Source organism: Zerene cesonia, chromosome 19, assembly GCF_012273895.1.
Source record: "Zerene cesonia ecotype Mississippi chromosome 19, Zerene_cesonia_1.1, whole genome shotgun sequence".
NCBI lineage: Eukaryota > Metazoa > Arthropoda > Insecta > Lepidoptera > Pieridae > Zerene > Zerene cesonia.
The window spans coordinates 6,547,491-6,571,875 of NC_052120.1; the positions used below are offsets into that span (position 1 = coordinate 6,547,491).

The 24,385-nt window shown below is 31.9% G+C and overlaps 2 protein-coding genes across 4 annotated transcripts in view; both read right to left on the reverse strand.

Moving 5' to 3' along the window:
- Window positions 1–19,899, reverse strand: part of LOC119834600 (ATP-binding cassette sub-family G member 4-like) — a 22,521-nt gene extending 2,622 nt beyond the window's left edge. The window contains exons 1-9 of one of the 2 annotated variants that reach the window (XM_038358999.1): window positions 19,673–19,899; window positions 7,341–7,497; window positions 5,722–5,881; window positions 4,336–4,481; window positions 2,743–2,981; window positions 2,460–2,582; window positions 1,748–1,890; window positions 1,472–1,628; window positions 1,271–1,371 (exon numbers count right to left, since the gene is read on the reverse strand). In XM_038358999.1, the coding sequence (XP_038214927.1) occupies window positions 1,271–1,371; window positions 1,472–1,628; window positions 1,748–1,890; window positions 2,460–2,582; window positions 2,743–2,981; window positions 4,336–4,481; window positions 5,722–5,881; window positions 7,341–7,497; window positions 19,673–19,769 (1,323 nt within the window). In that variant the 5' untranslated portion in view covers window positions 19,770–19,899. Of the gene's footprint in view, window positions 1–1,270; window positions 1,372–1,471; window positions 1,629–1,747; window positions 1,891–2,459; window positions 2,583–2,742; window positions 2,982–4,335; window positions 4,482–5,721; window positions 5,882–7,340; window positions 7,498–12,792; window positions 13,025–19,672 lie in introns of those variants that run through there. The other variant, XM_038358998.1, reaches the window with a different exon arrangement.
- A 1,481-nt stretch (window positions 19,900–21,380) lies between these two features.
- Window positions 21,381–24,385, reverse strand: part of LOC119834650 (ATP-binding cassette sub-family G member 1-like) — a 25,931-nt gene continuing 22,926 nt past the window's right edge. For both annotated transcript variants that reach the window (XM_038359073.1, XM_038359075.1), the window contains 2 exons: window positions 23,650–23,906; window positions 21,381–23,051 (listed from right to left, as the gene is read on the reverse strand). In XM_038359073.1, the coding sequence (XP_038215001.1) occupies window positions 22,707–23,051; window positions 23,650–23,906 (602 nt within the window). In that variant the 3' untranslated portion in view covers window positions 21,381–22,706. The remainder of the gene's footprint in view (window positions 23,052–23,649; window positions 23,907–24,385) is intronic.

Sequence of the window (24,385 nt, forward strand, 5' to 3'; positions counted from 1 at the left end):
GACGGTGCTGCGTGATTTGACCGTGTATAAATGTGGAAACATAAATGTATTTAAAGATTTAGTGTGCACAGTAATTAAGTAAGTTTAAGTGTTATTATTATTTTTTTTTTCTTTTTATCTGCTACTTAGCCATCTGTTTATTAAAACAATAATCTAAAATGGTCTCAGATTTTCATCCGTTAAAATGTTATTAAGCTGAGATGCACATCCAGTGATGCATATCTCATCTTTTGTCTGCGAATCTTATCAGCGAATCTTATCCTGCAGCTCCGCAGCTAACTTATTTTTGTGATGGCTCAGTCTACCTTGGTATTTCTTGCTGTTTAATTCAATTTCTTGCTTCACTGTCAGTAGTTTGAGGTCTAGATTTACATATTTATTGCTTATGTGTGGTGGGATATTGAACATGGCTCTCATAGTCTTATTTTGAAACCTTTCAAGAATTTCGATATTGCTATGGCTGGCTGTTCCCCAGAGCTGAATGCCATAAGTCCACACTGGCTTTAGAATGGCTTTATATATAGCCATTTTACTAGCTTCAGTCAACTGTGACTTACGTCCGATTAGCCAATACATACTACGTACTTTGCAGTCTAATTGTTTCCTTTTAGTCCATATGTGTTTGCGCCAAGTAAGACGACGGTCAAGATGTATACCCAAGTATTTTGCGTCGTCAGATTGTGGGATCTCAATATTGTAAAGCTTGACTGGAGGACAGGTTTTCGTTTTAAGAGTAAAAGTTACTTGAACTGACTTATATGTATTAACCTTCATCCGCCATTTATTAAGCCATGTTTCGATTTGGGTCAGGTCAGATTGAAGGTTTTCTGATGCGATATTTGGATTTGCATGGGACGTGAGGAGAGCCGTATCATCTGCATATGTCGCAGCAATGGTGTTGTCATGAGTTGGTAGATCTGCTGTGTACAAAAGATAGAGAACTGGCCCTAATATGCTACCTTGAGGCACTCCTGATTTAATTGCATGCATGTCTGATGTATCAGAATTGTATTTTAATTTTAAGTGTTATTGTAAAATAAATTTTCAGCGTAAATATACTGAACTGTTTTGAAATGATCTTAAAAAAGCGGTCGCGCCATACATCAAGCCAAGCTTTTGACAAATTGCTTACTATAGAAGTATCGCTTAATTTTTGGTACTCACGATATATTATATTCTTACAAGAATAGGTACCTAACAATATTTTTTAGAGCTGACGAAGTTGTGTGGCTCGGATAGTAAATAAGTAAGTAAATTATAAAGAACCTACCTGTACAGGGAGATCAACGATAATTTTCGATGCACAATACGTAGACAAATAGTACCATTTGTTTAAATGTTCTTGTATCACCACTGTTGCTTCCACAGGGACTAAAAAAAGATTAAGGTACATCTCATTAATTATTTAATCAACTTAAGACTTTATCAAATTTATAATGTATATGTTATAGTAATTATTTATTGAGCTTACAAGTGTGTATCGTCGGCATGGCGTTAGAGAAATACAGGAAAAGCAGGAAGAAGAATAGACAACCAGTGTTGGATATTGTTCTGCCGCCATCTTGTCCTGCGCCTTGATACAACGCACCAAGCAGTAATGCAACAACAAAATGTGTAACGACTCGAATCTGAAAAAATATAGTTGTGATGAAACATAATGATAGTAAGTTAGGACTAATAAGGATAATATTAGAATATATTGGGTATTCTTTGGTACATAAGTAATCAGACAATACTCTTTACAAACCTGTGTCAAATGTACATCTCTTAAAGCTCCTAAACACCCTCTCCACAGAAGAGATCTCATTTGTTGTCTGTAGCCTGCCGCGTAGCCATCTGCTTCAAATGGCGTGTTTGATTTCAATAAGGCCTCTGCTTCAGGTGACTTAACTGTAGAAAATGCAATGAAAACTAAGTGTAAGTATATGGAGTTTGGATTTATACCGAGGATTTTTTATTTTGTAATTCCATGTTTATTCACAGATATAGGTCTCATAACATTGCCATTAAAACGATATAACACGGAATTTACAACTTCATTTAAAGAATTAATCTTACTAGTGTAATGAATATGTAGATTTTATGCGCATTTATTACTAAATTGAGAAATACTTTTCCTTGAGACAAATATAAGCTCTGCCAGATTTTTTAATTATTGATATTATATTAAATATCTCTCGACTAGGATAAAAACTAACTAAAAAAAAGTAAAACATAGCCTATGTCAACCTGGAATAATCTACCCAGGTGTCTGTCGGTGATACAATTTTTCAAATCGAAGACTGTTCATTTCAAACAAACAAACAAATAAACAATCAAATATTTCCATTACAATTATAGCCAATGGCCTAGCGTGTGCATAAGGAATTGATACGCCAGATACGACGGTAGCCCCTGATAATACTTTTTTTTTTACTTCAGTCTGATGAATGTGATTACACTTTGAGATTACTTTATACCTTTTTCATGTTTCTGCTGGATAGTTCTCTCAGTAAGTTTTCTCATTTCAGATGCATATGTTTTTGCTTCCATTTCTAATAGCGATAGGTTTCCTGTGTGTTCACCGGTTGCTATTTCTAGAACTGAAAATTATGTAATAATACAGAATTATTATAAGAATTTTCCTTAGCATGACAGGTATTGTAGAACAGGTACTCGACAAAAAATTTCTATATCATATAGATATTATATATAGATATAATCAAATTTATAAAAACTTTCAAAGACAAGTCATATACTAACGGTAATCCGCCATGTTGTAATAATGCGGGCATACGAATCCGGATTTCTTCAGCGTCTCTGGCAAATCGGATATAGCGCCGGCGTATATCGTCCTGCCATTGGCTAATAGGATGACGTCATCAGCAGAAGTGAACAGTTGTGATGATGGTTGGTGGATCACACAGGCAACAGTTCGCCCGCTGTTAGCCACTGATCGTAGTGCTTGGGCTACCGACATTGATGAGACTGAGTCTAGACCACTGGAAATTGTGTTATGCCTTAATTAAAAAAAAATTGCGTTTATAAAACTTTTATATATTATAATGCAATTTCACAATTATTATATAGGATAAAAAAAATTTGGTCAAATTTTAGCTCATATACCTAAAAATACCATTGAACAGACAAAAGAGGTAGTGCAGGAAGCAATTGCTGAATGAAAATGATGAAATTTAAAGCATAACATCACAGGTAACATGATTCTATACTAGATAATGTTATATTATCTGTGTTAATACGTAACTTCACTAGGCGCGACACTAGCGACCATTTAAAAAAGTACTATGTGCTCGCGATTGAATCGCAATTAACGCACTATAGTATGTGATCATTAACTTAGTACAAGTTGTTAGGTTATTTACCTATGCGTAGTGTAGTATTATATTATCTGTGGTATGATTTATCGGTGCAGTATGATGTGATCTGTGCCAATGCATTGAGAGCAATGTATAATTGACATTTTATTTTGTTGTAAGACCTTGTTATATATAGAAAATATTTTTTATTGCATATTTTAAGAGACTACTAGCTGTGACCCGCGGTTGAAACCGCGTAAGCGTGCTGCGTAACCGTATCCCGTAGGAATATCGGTATAAAAAGTGCCTATGTGTTATTTCAGTTGTCCAGCTATCTACGAAGCAAAATAGTATTATTATTCACCAATAGATGTCAGGAAAAAAAAACACGAATAAAACACGAATATGACATTTTCTAAAAAAAATTCCTAGCTAGATCGATGTATCGCCCCCAAAACCCCTATATACTAAATTTCATGAAAATCGTTGGAGCCGATTCCGAGATTCCAATTATATATATATATATATATACAAGAATTGCTCGTTTAAAGGTATAAGATATATTAAAACGAAAAAAATATATGATGACGTCATACACAGGATATAAAGGTGTTCCTTTCCAAATTGAGCTCAGATACATTTATAGTAATGTCAATACTTACAGAAATTTATTTTTAATTATACTAGCACAGGCAAAAATTGATTGCTCTATATGTTCATAGTCTACATAGCATAGCAACATACTATGGTATTAATGACGTTAAATCAATATTCTAAATAATTAAACCATACGGGTATCTTTATTTTTTATTTAGTTTTGATTTAAATAAAAATTAAACAAGAAAATACAAATATTGAAAAGCTGTCAATTGTCAAAATGCAGGTTGACATAAGGTGTATGTTGTTAAATAAAAAACGTTAATATTATGAATGTTTTGAAATTAATGTATCTAAAATATAGATTCCAAAACAAATTTAGTGCATTATAATATGCCTTCTTGTTCTTAGTTCTTCGGATGTTATTTGGGTTTCTACTTACCTAGTGGGTTCATCCAAGAGCATGATAGTTGGGTCAGTTAGCAGTTCGCAGGCTATCGTCAACCGTTTTCTTTCCCCGCCCGAAAGCAAACCGGTTCTTGTGTTAAATACTTCATTGATGCCTAATTGCTTGGATACTGATTCAATCTGTAATAGAAAAAAAAATTATAAATTAGGGTAGAATGTAATCAAATTAAATTATTATTACATACACTGAACTGGAAGCGGCACCTATTTTTTTTTTTGGAATTGTTTTGCATTTAGTTTTCTAATTATCATCATATTACTGCAGTAGGTGTAAATTTGTTAGAAGCCTTATACACGTTTAATAAGAATGATCAATACGAAAATCATAAAATGGTTTCAAAACAGGTACTAAAAGGATGTACCATATTTACATAGCAAAGCAAATACTGGATGAAATGTTAAATTTCAGATATAAAATTTAATTCATAAATAGTAATTAAATATAATAAATCGTAAGTTCATATAAAAGCTGTAAAATGATATAAATTTGAATTATTTGACGATTGCATAAACTGGTTATTTCTAAAAAAAAATAAATAATCTGTATGTATGCATTATAACAGATAATTAATTTTATAACTTTTTGTTATTTTTAGTTAAAACGTGATACCTCTCAGTACATTTTTAATTTTTTCTTCAAATTATATATGAATAATTAAATTAAATTAATAACACAGTATGATTTATCACAGTTTTAGAATACTATACATATTTATATTGTAATGTTTAATCACAGTATAAGTATATATAGTCTATCTAATTTACTTAGTATTTTAGTATATCTAATTTACTGACCCGGCGATGGCAACGGCATAGAACATCATTTAAACCTTCACTGGTCATAAATACATCAAACTAAAATTTTCTCGAGTTTAAACGACAGTAATAAACACCAATTAATTTTATACTTATCTTGTATTATAGAATATAGAAAATAGGTACGTAAATATAATCGAAAGGAGAAAATCTTATAAATCACACAACAGTACTAATTCTAAAGTGGGAAAGTTATGGTGCTAGACGACCTACATATCTGTCTCTTTTCCACACTGGAATTAATACTGCTTTTAGACGTCACGATAACCCCCCGGTAGTACATTATAATTTGAACAGCTGCATTAGTATATAATTAGTGATTGCAGTATTATTTAATTGCTGTAATATATTGTATTTATTTAGGATGTTTTTATTTATCCAGAATTATATTTATTGCGGTGGATGAAATCTGAACAATATATTAAGCCCTCCAACAGTGTTTCCAGGAACTTTTTTCTTAGTTTAAATATCGCTAAATAGACGTCTTCAGTATATATATTACTATACAATTTACGTAGGTAAATAAACAGTATTGAGTACTTACAGTGTGATTCCTTTCATTTCGCGTAGCGTTAGGTAGTTTCAAGGATGCTGCAAATTGTAGGGTCTCCTTAACTGTAAGCGTGTCTATGAGAGTAGCGTGCTGTGCTACTAAAACTACGTCACGACCAGCGCCTAACACTGAACCGGATACACCAGATTTTCTGGAAACAGGCAACAATATGCTACGGTGTATTTCTATACTTATAAATGAGGTTATTGTAAAGGATATTTTATATAGTTCGCCCCGGCTTCTTACGTGGTACATATGCAGCTATATTTTTAATTTTTTTTTGTCATAGCGGCCAACAATCCCCACCGCCCATGAGCATTCGCAGAGGGGTAACGGAAACGGAAAAGATTGATGCAATCGTCCATTCCTTCTTTCCACTGAAATAAGGATTTATCAGGGACGGGTGAGGAAAAGGAAACAGGACTCCGGCTCCCCTACTCATTGTACAAAACACAGTGGCATGCCACTATTTCACGCCGGTTCTCTGTGGGGGTGTGGTACTTCCCCGGTGCGAGTTGGTCCCTTTCGCAAAGTGTGTTTGACTCCATACAAAATGGTGAAATGGTGATGAATTTTTTAAATCGGTCCTGTGGTTTTTGTATGAAAACGTTACATACAAATTTACAAAAGTTTCTTTTTTATAATTTAAGTGTAGATACAGGCAATTCAAATTATAAATCGAACTTCTTTTTTTTCAAACATAGAATCAGAATAAGTTTATATTTTCGTACATAACAATTTTTTTTCTACAAAGACGTGTAAACATTCGGCATATGTATTTGACCAAGCATCCATACCAATATGTTAATTTATTAACTTGTTTGTGTTTTCCAAATAGGCAAAGTAATAAAAAAGTAATAAATTATATACATAATCATTTTTTATATGAAACGTACGAAGTCGGCTTTTTGTGACATGAATATTTATTTAAAAATTGTAAGTAAATGCGGTAGATCTCACGATTTGTATTCATAGCTACATTTATTTTAAAATCTTCCACTATTCAAATATGAATTTAAAGATTAAAATATCATCTTTCGTGAATGTCTATACTATAACGTAGCAAAATATAATACGATAATACGACTATACGTATTGTCGTATATTTTGTGTTTATTTGTATTGTTAAATGTGTTTTCCGGCACACTGAATATAAAAAAAAAAATATTTAATACATATTTTCCCGCTAGCTCAAGCTATCTAGATGTGAATAAATCGTGCTTCAACTTCAAACTAACTTTAACAGCATTTCGAGCATATAGATATTTCAACTTGAATTCAATGTCGGTACGCAACCTGCCTCATTAGAATGTTTAAACTGCCGGTACGTATACCTAAAATACAGATCGAAGCATGAACATGGCTTTGCTTTGTCTGTGGGCATAGAAAAAAAATCAAACATAGGTTCAGTTTGTTGTATGTGCCTATGTCTTACTTTCTTCTTTCCCTTCTGTTAGTGTTACTCATCGTAAAGTTTAATGTTTAAAATATAGAACAACACAAGTTGAAGGTATACCGTCCCATTTATAATATATATTGATATGTCCTTCTGTTTCTGAAACTACAAGTAAAATTATATTTTTTTTTCCAACGCAAGTATGAAAACATACTTCCTTCCAGCAAGAATTTTCATCAAGGAGGTTTTGCCGGCTCCTGAGGGTCCCAATATAAATGTCAGTCTTCCAGGTCGTATGGCACCGCACGCTCCATTGAGTATAAGTTGTTCCCGCGCTTGGGGCGCTTTTGTCCTCCTAAACCACGATCGTGCTGTAGGGAGAAAGAAAACTCCTATTACTTCTACATTCATATTTACGGAATTTGCCGCTATAATTTGTATGATATACTATAATCTGTACTGCGTAGCTGATCAATTCTATTCAAATAACTAATATTACTACATTGCGTAGTATGTTGTTACCACGCAATAATTAAGTATTTTTGATAAAGCTAAGCTTACAGTTTCATTAAGCATCATCTTGCTCGAAATATCAGTGGTATATTGCATCTTGTCGTTATGTATGTGTTATGTGTGGTGTAGATTGTTATGCAATCCAACTAAGAATAGGAACTATTCTGCGCTATATTGTGACGACATAGCTGTGAAATTTGGTAGGGTAAATTTTTTTTTCAATATAGGTACAAAGATTGTTTACGAAGAAATTGCAAAGGAATGCTCAGAATTTAGCTTTTTATACAATAATTAATATACTCGCTCGGCACTTATATTTTATTGTTATTCGGATAAGACTTCTATCAATTCAAATTACCCTGTTTCCCACTTTCAACGATTTGTCTTCATTCCAGACATTATCAGAAAAAAAACATATAAATTAAGAGTATAACAACGACACAACGAAAATAATTAACAAAATAAATATTCGATCAATCGCACAGACAGTAATGTCGCACGATAAAGCAAACTAACAACAAGATGACGACTAGCGCTACTTTTGTAACCAATAGTATAAATAAGAGAGATATATTATATTATTCCAGTTGTACACCAATCTACGTACCAAATTTCATTGCAATCGGTTCAGTAGTTTTTGCGTGAAAGAGTTACAAACATACACACATCCTCACAAACTTTTGCGTTTATAATATTAGTAGGATATGCGCATGCATATCCTACTAATATTATAAACGGGCATCCGTTGGTAGTGAAATTTTATGTAAGTTGGACTTAATAAAATTACCCCTTATTTATGCCTTATTTAGTGAAAAAAGTTCTATGCTAACCCTACCAAATTCCATTTTTATATCGTCACTTGATAATAAGAGGTCATTGAGTTTAATTATTAGTAACATCGCACAGTATGTCAAAAAAAAGAAGAATGATATTAAATTTACTACCACTTGAATTGCTAAAAAGGTAGCAATTTTCATAACATACAAAAAAAACAATCTGAGAAAAAATTAACATCAAGGTGAATACAATTAAAAGGCATGGATAACTATTAACATCTTCGTAGCTTTTAAATTTATGCAGTCAGTTTGTTGTTAATATATCGATTCGTAGCATACTTGTAGAATAAAAATAACTATTATAATTAAAGTCTTAAATCCATCTGTCTTTTTTTAGTTTTATTGTTATACTATCTTCATTTGATATTCATAATATAGATATGTAGCACACTAAATATAGATCAGTGCACTCGTTATGCAAATTTAAGAGAAGGTAAAATACGTGTTCTACGGATGTCTATCCGTGGCCGTGCCCGTCTGGGCAGATATTACTTATTTGCATATTATGTACCAATGTTTGTATTAAAATTTACTAACGTGTTTATTGATTACTGTAGTATTGTACGAGTAGATATGTATATCATAATAATTTATAAGAATCCAAATTAATTATATATTTCATTAACGTATTACGCTGCAGGACTATTTAACATAAAATATTGTTTTTTTTAAGATGCTGTGTAACATTGTAACATAGACACTTTTTACACATCTATAACAACCATAATTGCTATAATATTCATCCATAGGTTTATATAAACATTCAAGTGTTATAATTTTTATAACCTCTTTGTCTAGAAGTTATCAAAGCGAGATATGAGTAATGTAACTTAAATAATAAAAACTATTTAAAATTAAAATTGAAAAACTTTAAAATAAAATAAACAAACCAAAGATAAATTACTTTTGAATGCCTGCTGTATATGATTCTACTAAATATTTATTATTGGTAGAATTATTATCTTCCGAACATAATGTCATACCGCATACGCATAATTAATTGTACTTTTTATTTTAAATTTAGTGAAGGTTAAGGTATCATGAATATATTGGATCAGAGGTATATTTAAAATATTTATCGGACAAACGTAAATAAACTAGAAGTGTTTAACAATTATACTAATCCATGAATTGTTGTACATGCGTTGTGCCCCGCTGGCACTTTGTAGATTCAAAGCACATGTTTTTCGGGGTGTTTTTGCTGATACAGTGTACTGGTTTTATACTAATATGGCTCTGATCAGATCGTCTATTGACACCGTCGAGGTTGTTATAAAAATATAATTGTGTATTGATACACCCGTGTAATGTGGTTATCTTGGTTATCAGATATATATTATCGTGGTTATCAAATATATCAAGCCACTTTTATACCGCCGTTCGTAGGATTCGGGTTTACTTCAAGTAGAGGATTTCAGGCATCAATGCCCATGCAGGCTAAGTTTTAATTTTTTTTTAGCTATTGGTATGCAATTTTTTATATGAGTGATTATTTTTATCTAACTGAGGTAAATTAATGATGTATTTTTAAATTTATCGTAACATGACCACCAGGTACACTGTCACCAAGATCTGTCTCTTAACTCTTAAGTCATGACACAAGACAGTGAGATAATTGAGATGTATTAACTTGTGTTAACTATGTGTAACTGGTTACAGAAATAAGAGCATTTAAATCTAATGTCAATTTCTTTATCATACTGCACGTTGAAAAAAAAAAAAATGATAAACTTCTCGTTTACACATATATACAAAATGCAGGCATACTTTTTATAATACAGTTGGTGACATCTTCTGATCAGTCAATCCGAAAAAATAAACAAGCCGTACGAAGTAGAACAGTCAATGCAAGTAATGGCTGAACACTTTAATAGTATGTGAAACCAATTTATTATCGTACATTTATTTACTAACTCCTCCATTTGATCTCACTCGATCTTTCCAAGTTTTTGTATTTCTTCCCTCCTTGATCTTCTTGCTATATCTTTAATGACTATCTTTGTCTCAAAATAGCTTGGTATTCTGACGAAGGGTTAACAGTATTTAAGATGGGGTTGCTCAGCCTCTAGTCTGTTTGTGTATGGTCCATTGCTTTCAACTCAAAGATTGTTGAAGCGACAGTCAGTACCCATGGCACACAAGATGCTTATAAATGACGATGATCTTGTAGATGAGTTTATCGGTCTTTTATCGCTCACACACCACGTTGCCTTTACGATACGCTTTGGAGAGTGTGCTGCGGAATTATACAATTTGATTCCGACATCCGCATTCTTCAATTGGTCTTCAAATTCTGGCCATCTCTTTATGGCGGACGTAGGTTAAAGGGGTCCGGACAAACTGTGTCTTGACGATAACAAAAATTGGGGTTGTTCAAAAAAATAGTGAAAGGGTACTTTTAAGTAATCGCTCTCCATTTTGCGCCACATTTTCGATTACCATCAGGTCGTAAAAAAGTTAATTTCATGTTCTGAGTAAATTTACGTCTAGCACAGGGAGTTAAATATGATAATATTTGTTGACCTCTGCACCCCAGTATCAATTATCTTATCTTGTATTTTATACAGACCTTTTAACTTACAAAAAATAAAAAATAATTATATATCTCGATACAATAATCTTGATTTCACATAATGGCATGTTAAAAATGTAATGTTATTAGTCTGAAACAAATATGTCATTAAGGATTAAGGTACTCTTCTACTAGTAAAGAATTTTTAGTATTATTATATAGTATAATTATATATTATCGAGAATAAGTCACACAAACAATCCCTCAAAAAATTAATAAGGTCCACTATGCGTGCCACTACAACTAGTACTGTCGAGATAACATCTTGTTCCGAAATACTCTTGAACTTCATTAAAATATAAGGTGTGAACATAAGAAAAACTGTGTTCTCGGTTTATTTAATTCTTTTGTTTCCTTCTTTGAAATTTTTGATTTACTTTAGCTACTTTTTTTCAAAATCTACAAATAAAAAAATAGTAGACATTAAAATAGTAGAGATAAGCATGTTCTCCATCTCGCCAGGATATGAAACATCTTTCTTTAAGTTTTTTGTATCAATAACGCAGCCAAAAGTATCCTATCTTTACATGACCATTACAAACATGTTTTTACATAAAATATTCTATTTTTATTTGGTATGTACTGCTGCCTTGATCTTAACCCATACATATACAATGACTGAATTTGCATTAAAGGAAAATATGTTATGTATTAATTCTTGTTAATTATATCAACACTACACTGCTGCTATTATATTTTTATTAAAGTGATAGTAAAGTCAAAACAAAATTCTATGTTTTGTATTTTTTAAATGAATAATGACTAGAATGTAGAAAAACTATAGATTAAATGTTACGGATGGACTTGTCTAACTAATATATATATTGTGCTAAATGATGATGTAATGTGAGTTAAAAATATTGTTGATCGTCGAACGTAGTGGCCACGGGTTAGCTGCTTAGTTTTTTAGTGAATAAAATAAGAAATTTGAGTTACATCTCTAATTAAACAAAATTATGCATGAGCCCCTTACAATTATGTTATTATCCTAATATATATATAATTAAATAAATAATATATAAAATAATAATATATATCTAATATATATATATATATAAATAAATTAAATAATTTTTTTCGATGTGTTATTAGTAAAGTACGCCAGGTTATCACAAGAAAGAGTGGACGTATCTCGAAAACCGAGCAACTTTCACTAAGCACAACATTTATTTTTATATCTACAGTTACTATGTGTTTCATTCATTACGCCACACGTTGAATAATACGATATGATACAGCCACGATCTCGTAAAGCTTTTTTAAATATTAGATTTCAAATAATGATCACATGTGCCTATATGCAACATGCAAGTAAACAACTTTCTCCACCAATCATTATTTTCACTTTCATATAATTTATTTCACTAACTTTCGGCCCGCGCCTTCGCTCGCATCTACTACAAAATTACTTATAATTGAATTTACGACTTCAGACGCGTATATTTCGTCAACTGTTCATATTAAGAAAAACGTAGAGTGAAACCTCTAGGTATTTAATTTTTAAGACCTATCTAATGACCTCATTTTAGTACACAGTTTCCATTACTTTTATCGTAAATAATAATTGTTTATCGCCATATATTTGTCAATATCTACTCAGTGGTTTTTATGAGTTTGATGCACATACAAACAAACAAAAAGAAAATATATGTTATAGTACTCATAGCACTCTTTTTACTAAATATTTAATATACAGAAACGGTCTGGTTATTGTTAATACATTAATGTAATAAGATACTACGCACCTTTTACTTTATAAGTGAGATCCGTAAACAATGTGATATTAGGTTTTATTTTAGTTCCACTGATTTCACCAATTTCGAGATCCATCGTACAATTCATAAGAACATTTAATGGTGTCACTGCACTCACGCGTCAAGTAACAAGCATATATTTTTATAGTACGTTATATCTAATATATACTACAATATATGTCCACAAATAATCACTACGTATATGCAAGAGCAACGCTCGACGGCAAGTGAGATAACTCAAGTCCTCCCCACGCTTTACTATCAACGTTTTATGGACACAAAAGAATTATTATAAATTATATTTTATTAATTATATAAACTAAAACGTACAGTAGCTGGACTATAATGTATATCACTAAGCTTACATATTACTCCTTGAAATCGGAATAAGTGATAGAAATACAAATAAAAAGTTCCGAGATAGTACGGATTGTGTAGCGCTCAACAGAAAATTATAAAAAAATTATGGCATTTGTAGGTAGAGTTCAAGGAGAAAAGGAAAGACAATGTATATTTATTTTCAATTTCTTTCGAAAATTTAATTAAAATTAAATTGTTATTTTTTTATTTTGTGGTTCTCTAAATAATAGTTAAATCGCAATATGACAAAAAAATCTACAGTGCAATTTTTATAATACACGTTTTGATCGACGGATACGCAAAATGACCTAACATTTTACAACATTATTATGAATACATGAGTAATATGACTTTATGAATTTTCAATAAAATAATAAGATATTAATCTGCATGGAACTGCGGCACAGAATAATAGCAATTTGATTCATTATTATCATTATACATATATAAAATATACTTTTACCGCACACGTTCTATTCATGTTTATATGATGTAATCATTAATTATTGTCATTAGCAATAATGCTAAAGATAAAATATTAAAAATATAATCTTATGTGATTCATGTCTTTGTGTAGCTCTTGACAGAGCGGTCGTGGTCATCAAGTGATATCAGGGGTAGATTGTAACCGAAAAAAATATAATATAAGCGTGCAAATAACACCTAAAACTCGAGTCTAAAACGTCACCTCTACGGTATAATGAACTTAGATCCTCCTTTCAAGCGATTTTTTATTTGTTTTGTTCAATTAATCAAATAAAATTTTATAATAGTTGAACTTGGCTTCGTATTTTCCTGTCCCAGGGTAAGGTCGAGATAGAGGATTTTTTTAATCCTGACGTGAAAGCATACAAAATTAAAATTGTGTATCAATCTTTATATATAAATAATCTTTTGTACTTATATTATAAATGCAGAAATTTGTAACGATGTGTGTATGTTTGTTGCTCTTTCACGCAAAAACTACTGAACCAATTGCATTGTAATTTGGTATGTAAACAGCTGGACAACTGGAATAACATAAAGGCAATCCCGATATTCCTACGGGATACGGACTTACGCGGGTGAAACCGCGGGGCGCAGCTAATACTTGTATATATTTATACACATTGAGCGTGAGATTTGTAATATTTAGCAAAACATTATTTTTACGAGTTTATATAAATAGAATAAATTAATATTCGCTGATATACAAAACAAGTTATGTACGTGTACCTATATCAATGTCATAAAAAAACTTCTCAACAAAACGTACTTACGCGTGCTTGCGCATCAAACATTGTGTATCGTATAATTTCCTACTATTACTGTTCCACAAAACTACAATGAGTGTAGTAGGTAGTAGGCTGTTCACTGTCTTCTGACATTTTATTTTTTAGACTAGCGTTTCACCAGCTTGCGGATCAATGTTTTTATTTTAAATATGATACAAAATGTCGGATACTTTACCTCAAAAGCAAGAATATAAACATAAAAATATTCGTTTAAATTTACTCCGGACAAACTGCGGTTCTGTCGTTAAAGTAAGGGATGAATAGAAAGACCCGAATAAATTAATAAAAAAGATTAACATCCTAGTAGTATATATATACCAAGCTTCTTATTTTCAAATCACAGCCAGGCACTCCAATTTTCTTGTAAGTATTGTAACTTGAGTATTTAGAGGTTAAGGTTTCATAACCTCTGTATTACGGAAGTAGAGTAACGATAGGGATCTATAATAACACCACAGATAAAATAATAATGTACTAGTAGGTACTGTGCTAACAAACCAAGTAGGTAGGTACAATACAGCCTGACCTTTTCAATAGGTAATCATAGTATATATAAGGATATAAAATTATGAAATGATTATAACATAATATAATACAATGAAATAAAATTATGAAATTATTGTACTGTCACCAATCTTTGACAATGAAGACGGTGTTTAGTACACTACAGTTTCAAATAAGTCTGTCCGTTTAAAGTTGGCCAAAATCAAGTATAAAGGAGTCGGTCACGGCATACAAATAGACAAACTTACAGGGGAAGCCGTGGCGAAAAGCAAAAAGTTCACCGACATCTCTATGCAAAGAATGCTACGAAATATCTTGTTAATTTTCATTGATTATGTTTGGAAACAGTAAGTGAATGAGCTAAGGTTAATGACTTTTGCTTAAAAATAAAAATATTGTATTAGTTGATATGTTGATATATAAGAATAGTTGTTTTTTTTTATAATGGAGGATTAAGATGTGAATCATGCTGTTTTGACATTGCTATCATCAATTGAGATTATTAATAATAAATTTGAAAGTATAAATATAATTTTTTTATTTATTGAGGAAGCCTTTGATTTTCTGATTGAAGAAGTTGCGAAGTAAGTTACCAAGATCCGACATAAACCATAAGGTATTTTATTATAAGAAATATTTTCATTTTTTTTTATGTTACAGTCGGCAATGGAGCTGGTGGGACGCTTGATGGTAAGTGCTACCACCGCCCATGAACATTGGGAGAGGCATAAGGTCCATTGCAGACCTTACGCCTCTACAAATGGATTGCCGACTTTTTGGGAAGGGATTATGAAAGGATTGGCGATAGGAATAAAGGAAAGGACTGGGAAGGGTAAGGAAAAGGATATGGGCCTCCGGCTTCCCCACTCACCGAAAGAAACACAGCAGAATGCTATTTCACGGCGGTCTTCTGTGGGGGTGTGCTACTTCCCCGGTGCGAGCTGGCCCAATTCGTGCCGAAGCGTGCTCGACTACCAAATACAACATTTCATAGTTAACAATTTTTAATATTTGTTCGTTTGGTTTCCGGGTTAGATAAAACTTAATTTAAATTGATTGAATGTTTTATTGAGTGGCGTAACGCGGATACTCGTGGTCTGGGAAAAACTATACGCTTGGGGCCTGGATATACGGTGCCCCTTGTAAGGGTAGGTGCTCTGCCCAAAAAGTAAAGCGGGACACTATACCATCTATTTCTAAGACCTCGCTGTACGTCTGTTACGTTATATTGGTGCTTCCCGCCGCCTCTCCTCGTATACCGCCCTACGCTACGCCACTGGTCATATTTAAAAATCAACGAAATTGTATGCAACTTTTTAAATGAATCTCCAGCGCAAGCAATCGTTATATGGATATATAATGATTGCTTTTGTCTCCTTTTCATGTATGATAATTGTTATAGAACAGTAGATGCTTGATTTTTATTATATGTAATTTCGTGTTGCATCCAGGACTGGGCAAAATAACTTCACTTTAATTGAATTACAAAAACTAAATTAAATAAATACAAAATAAGTAATCTAAACTAGTATGGGCTGAAAAGCAGAGGAAAATAAGATTAATTAATCAATTATGTCAATTACATATGTATTGATCTCTCGGTTTTATTCCCTTTATGACAAAGTAATTACATTTTATAGTGGCGACACAACTTGAGTCACATTTCGAGGTCGATTAGTTGCTCACCTACGCCGTATTCTGCGATACTAATACTTACTATAAATGCTAGCTACTAGCACTGCTTGTCTGTCTATTTTTTAAGCTTCAACAACTGAATCGATTAGGATGAATATCATTGCAGAACTTCCAAGGGTTAATCATAGGGACTGTGTAGCTTTTTCTTTGACTATGCGGGGCATAAGCTAGTTCTCTTTCTAAACTTATATTCTAAAGAGCAACCATTTGTGTTTTTGTATGTATGTTTGTAGTGTTTTCACACAAAAGAACGCTAATAGAAAGTTTTTTCGCTGAGTGATATATCACGGGCAAAGCCGGGGCGGTAAGTATTACATAAATGTTATATAAGGATCTTAGCTTAGTATAACCTGTGGTACAAGATAATTCTGGCTAGGCCGGCATACATTTTACCAATAAAGCCAATGTTAATTTGCCCAGAGCATAATTTAAAAATGTTATTGGAATACAGTTTTTAATGATCACCACCTTAGGACAGTGGTTATCGCGTTATTGTAGACCCGAGGGTTCTTGGTTCGATTCCCAGAAAATAATCAAAAAAAAAAACAAAAAAGACTCACAAAAAGAACAAAAATTCCCGGCTTGACAGGACACAGAAGGCTGCTTACGTACTTACCTATAAAGAAAATCAATCAGTGAAACAGACATACAGATGTATATCATCTGCCCCATACGCCACCACGGGACTTAATGAAACCACTTACGGTCATTAATGAATTTTATTTTACTGTTATATTAAAGAGTAAATAGATAAATGCTTGACTAGAATCTGGTGACGTATATGCCCTTGGCTATGCAAATATGATTTTATATATACAAGATGTATCTTCAAAAGGTAGGCATGCAAATGTCCCTAATGCAATAATGCGCACTAGCATTGCGGTCACGTTGAGGCCATGGAGCAGAGTCGGATTTGATTAAAGCAACAACAACATAAATGCGGTATTTATGATTTAAATTTTTAATCTAAATATAAAAGTATATTGATACTTGAAGACTTTATATTCTCTAAAACTATTTTCATATTTTTAATAGTTTTGACATAATTTGTTTAAATTCCCGATAAAAAAAAATAACAATCATTGCAGGCACTTAGTTATTTGTGTCTTTATTACTTTTAATGCTCTATAACAATGGTGTAAGATTAATTAGATTGCGTGTGGATAGTTGAGTTATTCTTAGTATAAATGTTAATAAATAAGCAGATGAATAAATAAGAAGAGAATTTAATCTATACCTATTAATATAAAGAGTTTATTTGATTGTTTGTTGAACGCGAAATCTCACAAACTAGTGGTACGATTCGAAAAATCGTCGAGGAAGGCCATATAGTATACATTACATCATGTACGACACGGGTGAAACCGTGAAACACAGCTAGTTGGTCATGCATAGTAAAAAAAATTATCATACAAATCAAGACCATTCGTACGATCAATCAATTATTTACACACCTCTATCCATACTTATAAACTTTCGCGTTTATAATATTAGTAGTATTATGAGAGAAACTATTATTTGTAGTGAACCACCAACAACGAACAATGCATCAGAGCCACAACAGGTTCTTTGTTTGTTGTCCGTTAATCTCAACAACAGTTTAACTTAATCGAAAGCGATTTTCACTTAATCGTCATGAATTATGACCCAAAGTTACTCTATATTTTACGTCTAGGGTGGAGTCGCGGGCAATCAGCAAGTAGGTACACATTACAAGTATAATAAAAATGTTATTACTTCGTATATTGAGGTAGTTATTTAATTACGACACAAAAATAATGTTACCTATTACGATATATTTTTTAAACTCAAACATTTGAAACAAATACAGAGATGAGCCGGCAAGAACTTACAGCTCTTTTAAAATAATGCCGATTTAACATTTTTATTCTACATTGGTAATACTACATAATTATGATGCCAAAGAACTGTCCTGTGCATCTTGCAGCGACAATATTCCATGGATTTTTATGTTCCATATATAAATTAATGCTATAATAGGTTTTTTGAAATACATTTTTAACATATGTTTTAAATTAAGCAATTCACATACTACTTAACTCTGTGATACCGTGAGGATTTCTGTTGTCAAAGTGTATATCTTGTTCCATAAATAATGTTTTACTTTACTAACCCGGAAAGCAGGCAAGTCAATTTTATTTCTGTTCCTTGTGTCATAACAATGTCTATCACCTACTCTTGTGTAAGTTGGTGATATTGTGTACTTGTATATGTTATTAAATATATACTGTGACGGTACATATACTATGATGATTAGGATTTTATTAGAAAGTTTTGCGAATACACCAATGAATATCGTATAAATATAAATTTGTTTTTCGATTTTCTGTAAAGGGAATAAATAAATACAAATGTTTTATATATGTTAACGATTTTGGACTTTCAGTCGTTATTGCCTTCAATTGAAATAAAAATAATTTTAAACATAAGAAAAAAATTAATCCTAAGATAAAACTCAATTAACACACAGAGATAATTTAATTAAATGATTAAATTATTAATTAGCCCTTTCTTTCCACGTAATCTAACTAGGCATGTCAGTATTTGTGATAATTATCCTCACTAGCTTCAAATATTTTGCAAATATTAATTGAACAAATAATTTATTTGACATCACTTAAACTTTGTTCAATGTAACATATATATTTAAAAACAAAGAATAATAAGAAAATAAATTGTATAAAATTTACCTGATCGTTAACAAAATATGCGATAATTAAGCAGGTTTCAAACAATGACGGGTATTTTAAAACTTTAACCCGTTGTGATTTATGTCAATTTATTGCGAACATTATGCAATATCTGAGCGTCATCTTAACAATAGAACAGTCAACAAATATTAAAAACCATCATAATTAAACTTTGATAAATAGTTCAGAGATCACAACAATTGTAATTATCTCGGATAATAAGATACTTGAAGAAACATTTATGAATAATGCTTATTGCAAATTGTTTATGATTCTATCAATTACAGTTATTGTGGTCGTTGAAAATATTATTATTGAATAACTCACCGTCAAACGGAATTTTGATAGAACACACAATGTCATTGAACGCCAAACATATTCCGTCTTCGAGGCTCGCATCGTCTTGTCCTCTCTCTAAATCCATTTTAACAAAACTCAGAATCAACGGAAACGCTAATACAAGACAGAGTCGAGAGATGCACGGAATTGGATGATTATCCTGTAAGTACAGCCAGTAGCCACATAAGAGTTAGTCGCGGCGTAGCGACGTACCACGGGGACGAACAGTAGGGTTTAAAACAGCATATTGATGTATTGCTGTTTATCTATAGAGCACAATCTGTGTTTATTAAGTCATTATTACATTCATGATATTAATTTATATATTGAGCATGATAAGACGTTATCCGTGTTGTGTTAAGCTTCGCTTTATATGAATCGATTTTAAATTATTTTTACGTTTGTCTTAAGGTGTGTATATTTGGCTGATTATCTTTTAATCTTATATTAATTGAAATAGAAATACCGAGACGCTGAGAAGTGACTATCTGTATAAGAAGATTTATTTTTATTTCTTTAGTTGTACAGCAAATTGAATCCTTACTTTATTGTCTTAGCAAAACATTACTTGAATAAATATATTTCGTTACTAAATAACTCGTAAACGTATTCGTTAATTTTAACCTTCATCACTTATGCTGATTACTAACGCATTTTGTCAATGTTATGCACCTTATTGCTTAGGCCTATGTTCCCGACCGAAGGTATCTCTTTAATATATATGTATATTCCATAAGTAAGTACCTACGTCCTACATAGTATTATGTTATCTGTGGTCCTACGTACTAGAAATATAACGATATCAACATTGTTTCCTGTATATAAGAAACATTGTTGTTAATTATCGTGTATTTTCGTACAGTGGGCTTATTATATATTCTTTTTTTTACCATTTCTACAAATTGATATCGACGGATGCATCTGTTCCTGTGTGTTCATAGAAATATTCAAAAAATTATAAGAACTTTCAGGAACAAACCATTGTAGTTGAAATGTGCTATTTTCAAGTAGCAAATTTCTTCTCGCATCCAGATCTCATGTTGAGATAGTTTGTAATAATTCTGCTGAAAGACAATCACAAGTACATACAAACGTGTCATGCATATAATAGTCCTCGTCCCGGCACCACCCGGATATCAAGATTACTGTTTTAACCCCAGGGAGCATTTAATCGGAATAAAAAGTATCCTATCACTTTTAAATTTATAATATTAGTGTGATACTTATATACTGTATATTGCATATATATGACTACTGTGTATATGCATTTTTGAATACACACCTTGGTGTTTTGATGAAATTGGTTGGTTAGGTGAAGCGAGGATTACTAAAAAATTACGCACGAAGTAAGAGCAAACAAAGTGAGGCACCGTCGACTCGTATTTTTGTAAAATGTTTTCAGGTTGCATTTTAATTCTTCATTTCACTAGTTTTGCAATAGAACACTACTTTTACAATAATAAAAGACGTAATTAACAGGAATATTCGATATCTTCCGCGATTTCGTGATATCCTTAGGGATTTCGAGAGACCTCTGATATCCATATTTGCCTGCGTACAATGGCCTATTCTGCAATCTCTTATCTTCACGCCCGATCAACTTCACTCAAACTATCGTGAAACACTCGTATTATATCTGTGAAACACTGCTATAGCTTAAAATTATCTGGGAATTTCTTGCAAATAAAAAATAGAGCACATATTAAAATGTTTATTTACATCATAATCAATAGCTATATAAAATAAACTTATAACCGAACAATAACATCCAATAATTGAGCAAAGCGTGATGATAACTCGGAACAGATTTTAGTTTATGCTCATTCACATATCACAACACATTTACTGATAGATGTTATCATAGAATTTTAGTTTAAATAAAAATAAAGACACATAATAAAATCTCAAAGTAACAACACCTTTATATTTATAACAATTAACATAGACTCACACATACTCATGCGTTATGTATATCATCACAGATCAATGTGTTAAATGTATAAACATTCTACAAAAAATCATCCAACCCATAATTAATATATCCCGTAGAAATATAGTTTCGATTTATTTTTAATTCCTCACAATAACTGGCACGCCTGAGATCGTAATATTGCCATAAAATATTTGGTTTATTATACTAACTGTTCATGAAACCACTTTAACGAAGTTATACGAATAACGAATATAATAGCTTTGTTTAAAAAGTCCAAATGAAATTAACACTACACCATAAGGCGATTGAATGTCAATCACCCCGTCTTCCTAATTTTAAGTAATAATAACAGAATATTTGGAATTTATGACCGTGTTATAGACAACCATATAATGAATAGGGCACTGAAACAAAACCAAAATGACATAATCACTACGAATAGAACAATAAAATAAACATCACATAAGTGTACCTATAATATGACACGATATATTACTTAAAATTAAAATTCGATAATAATATCCTTCAAACGTAGGCAATATACCTATTTTGTGTTGATTTTGATTAAGTTTGTAAATTATGTTATAAAAATTTACCCCTCCGAGGAGAATAAAGGCCTGCGAATTATTACGACAATTTTTGTACGCCTCGTAAAATATTTTTAGCAAAAGTAAACTTGATTCAGTTATAGTAAATTTTGTTTTATAACAAACTATACAGGATCTATTACTGAAGCTTTTCTTGATATGACAAGACTGTAGTTATTATTAAAAAAACAGAGATATAGAAATATTGAGAACAAATCTTTTAAGTCATAATATTTACAATGCATTTGATAAAAGCAAAGCTCAAAGCTATCATTCCCCATAAAACCCTAGAAACCACTTAAAAACAAAATATAGAAGAATATTCTTTGGAATGTCTTGTTCATGCTTTCTAATGTTGTCCTCGATCTCGAAACAACAACATGGTTTGAAAAACTCGGCATAATATTCAATATTGAGCGTATTATACTTTAATTTGATCCCTTGTTATTAACACATTTATTTCAGAAAAATTAACACATAAAGTTACTCTTTTAGTTTCAATTTACCACTTTAATTTGAGCCGTATTTTCAGTACAACGTATGTGAGGGTAATAACTGTTACACCAATAGCAGCTAACGCTCCTACCGCAAATGAAAACGTTTCGTTTAACATCCCATTGTCCTTCAAGAATTGAGTCGGCTTTGAATAATGACAATAGATGTCTGTGCAAACAAGTTTTGGGCGGTTCATTCCGAAAATAGATATCACCAGACCAACCAGGCCGTGCTTTAGAAACGATATGTGAAACAGCCATCGGAATATGGAAGGTGCGTCGCTATATCTGAGGAAGAACCCGGAGAATATCGTGAACGGCATTATGAAGAATGGACCGAAGATCACTGCATTCTGGAACAAAAGGTAACGCGTTTACATAACTTACACTATTTTTGTGAATTACAGAGAACGGTATATAAAACATATATACTTCTTGATCCGTTTATTCAAATAATTTTTAATAGAATGATATTATCGCACAAAAGTCTTTGTAGATATGATCAAAATAATTAATTATATCCGTAAATGTGGCTGAAGTAGTGATATTGATAAGTATGATATTATTCTTTATAGAAGACTAGCTGTGCCCCGCGGTTTCACCCCGTATCCTGTAGGAATATTGGGATAAAAAGTTACCTATATGTTATTCCAGTTGTCCAGCCGATTACGTACCAAATTTCATTGCCATCGGTTCAGTAGGTTTTGCGTGAAAGAGTAACAAACACACACATCCTTACAAACTTTCGCATTTATAATATTAGTAGGATAAATAGTAGGAGGTAGGATTAATGACAGTTTGAACTGTTTCCTGTTATTTTCTCAAAATTGTGCGTATTTTAGATATTTCGAAATAGTGGGGCTAACATCACCCTTGAGTTCTTAAATTGTGCAGTTCTTTGAAAAAAGCAAGTAAATCGCACTGAAGTGTATTATGAACTTAAATAATTACCTTTATATTAAACAGAGAGCCATTAAAGAGTCCGACACACACAGCTACGTACGATACTAGTATCAAAGTAGTGCAGTACGTTAAAAAGCGCAACAGCTCAGCGGGCTGGCCCGTCATAACGTAGGTGATGCAGCAGAATGTTAGCGTGCACACAGTCTGCGTAGGTAATATGGAGGCGAGGGTGGACGCGTAGTATGCCCCTGTGTTGTACCATCTGTTGAAATGCTCCCGTCTTACTATTGGCACTTGCTCTGGAACTGATTGTGGTTATGCGTAAAAGATTTATTCAGAATATGGTTGAATGTTGTATACACATCTAGACTATATAGTTTTTGGTTCATTAAATTAATACTGTATTTCTAATTAAGTTTTAACTAACGATTCCATTCAGAAGAACAAAATAAATAGCTTACCGCTCTATTCGCGGGGTTTTTAGGATATATATCCTATGGCCTATCTCTTGTCTCATTTTATATCTTTACCACATTAATCTAAATAGGTTCAGTGAAGAGACAGACAGAGTAACTTCACATCTATACTAATATTATAAACAAACTCATCAGTTGTTTGTTTGTTTAAACGCGCTAATTTCAGGAACAACTGGACCATTTTGAAAAATTCTTTCAGTTTTAGATACTCCATTTATTGGGGAAGGCTTTAGGCTATATACCTAGTCTTGCCATAAATATTGTAATAAAGAAAAAAGAAAATTGTTAACTGCAAATAACATTTATTA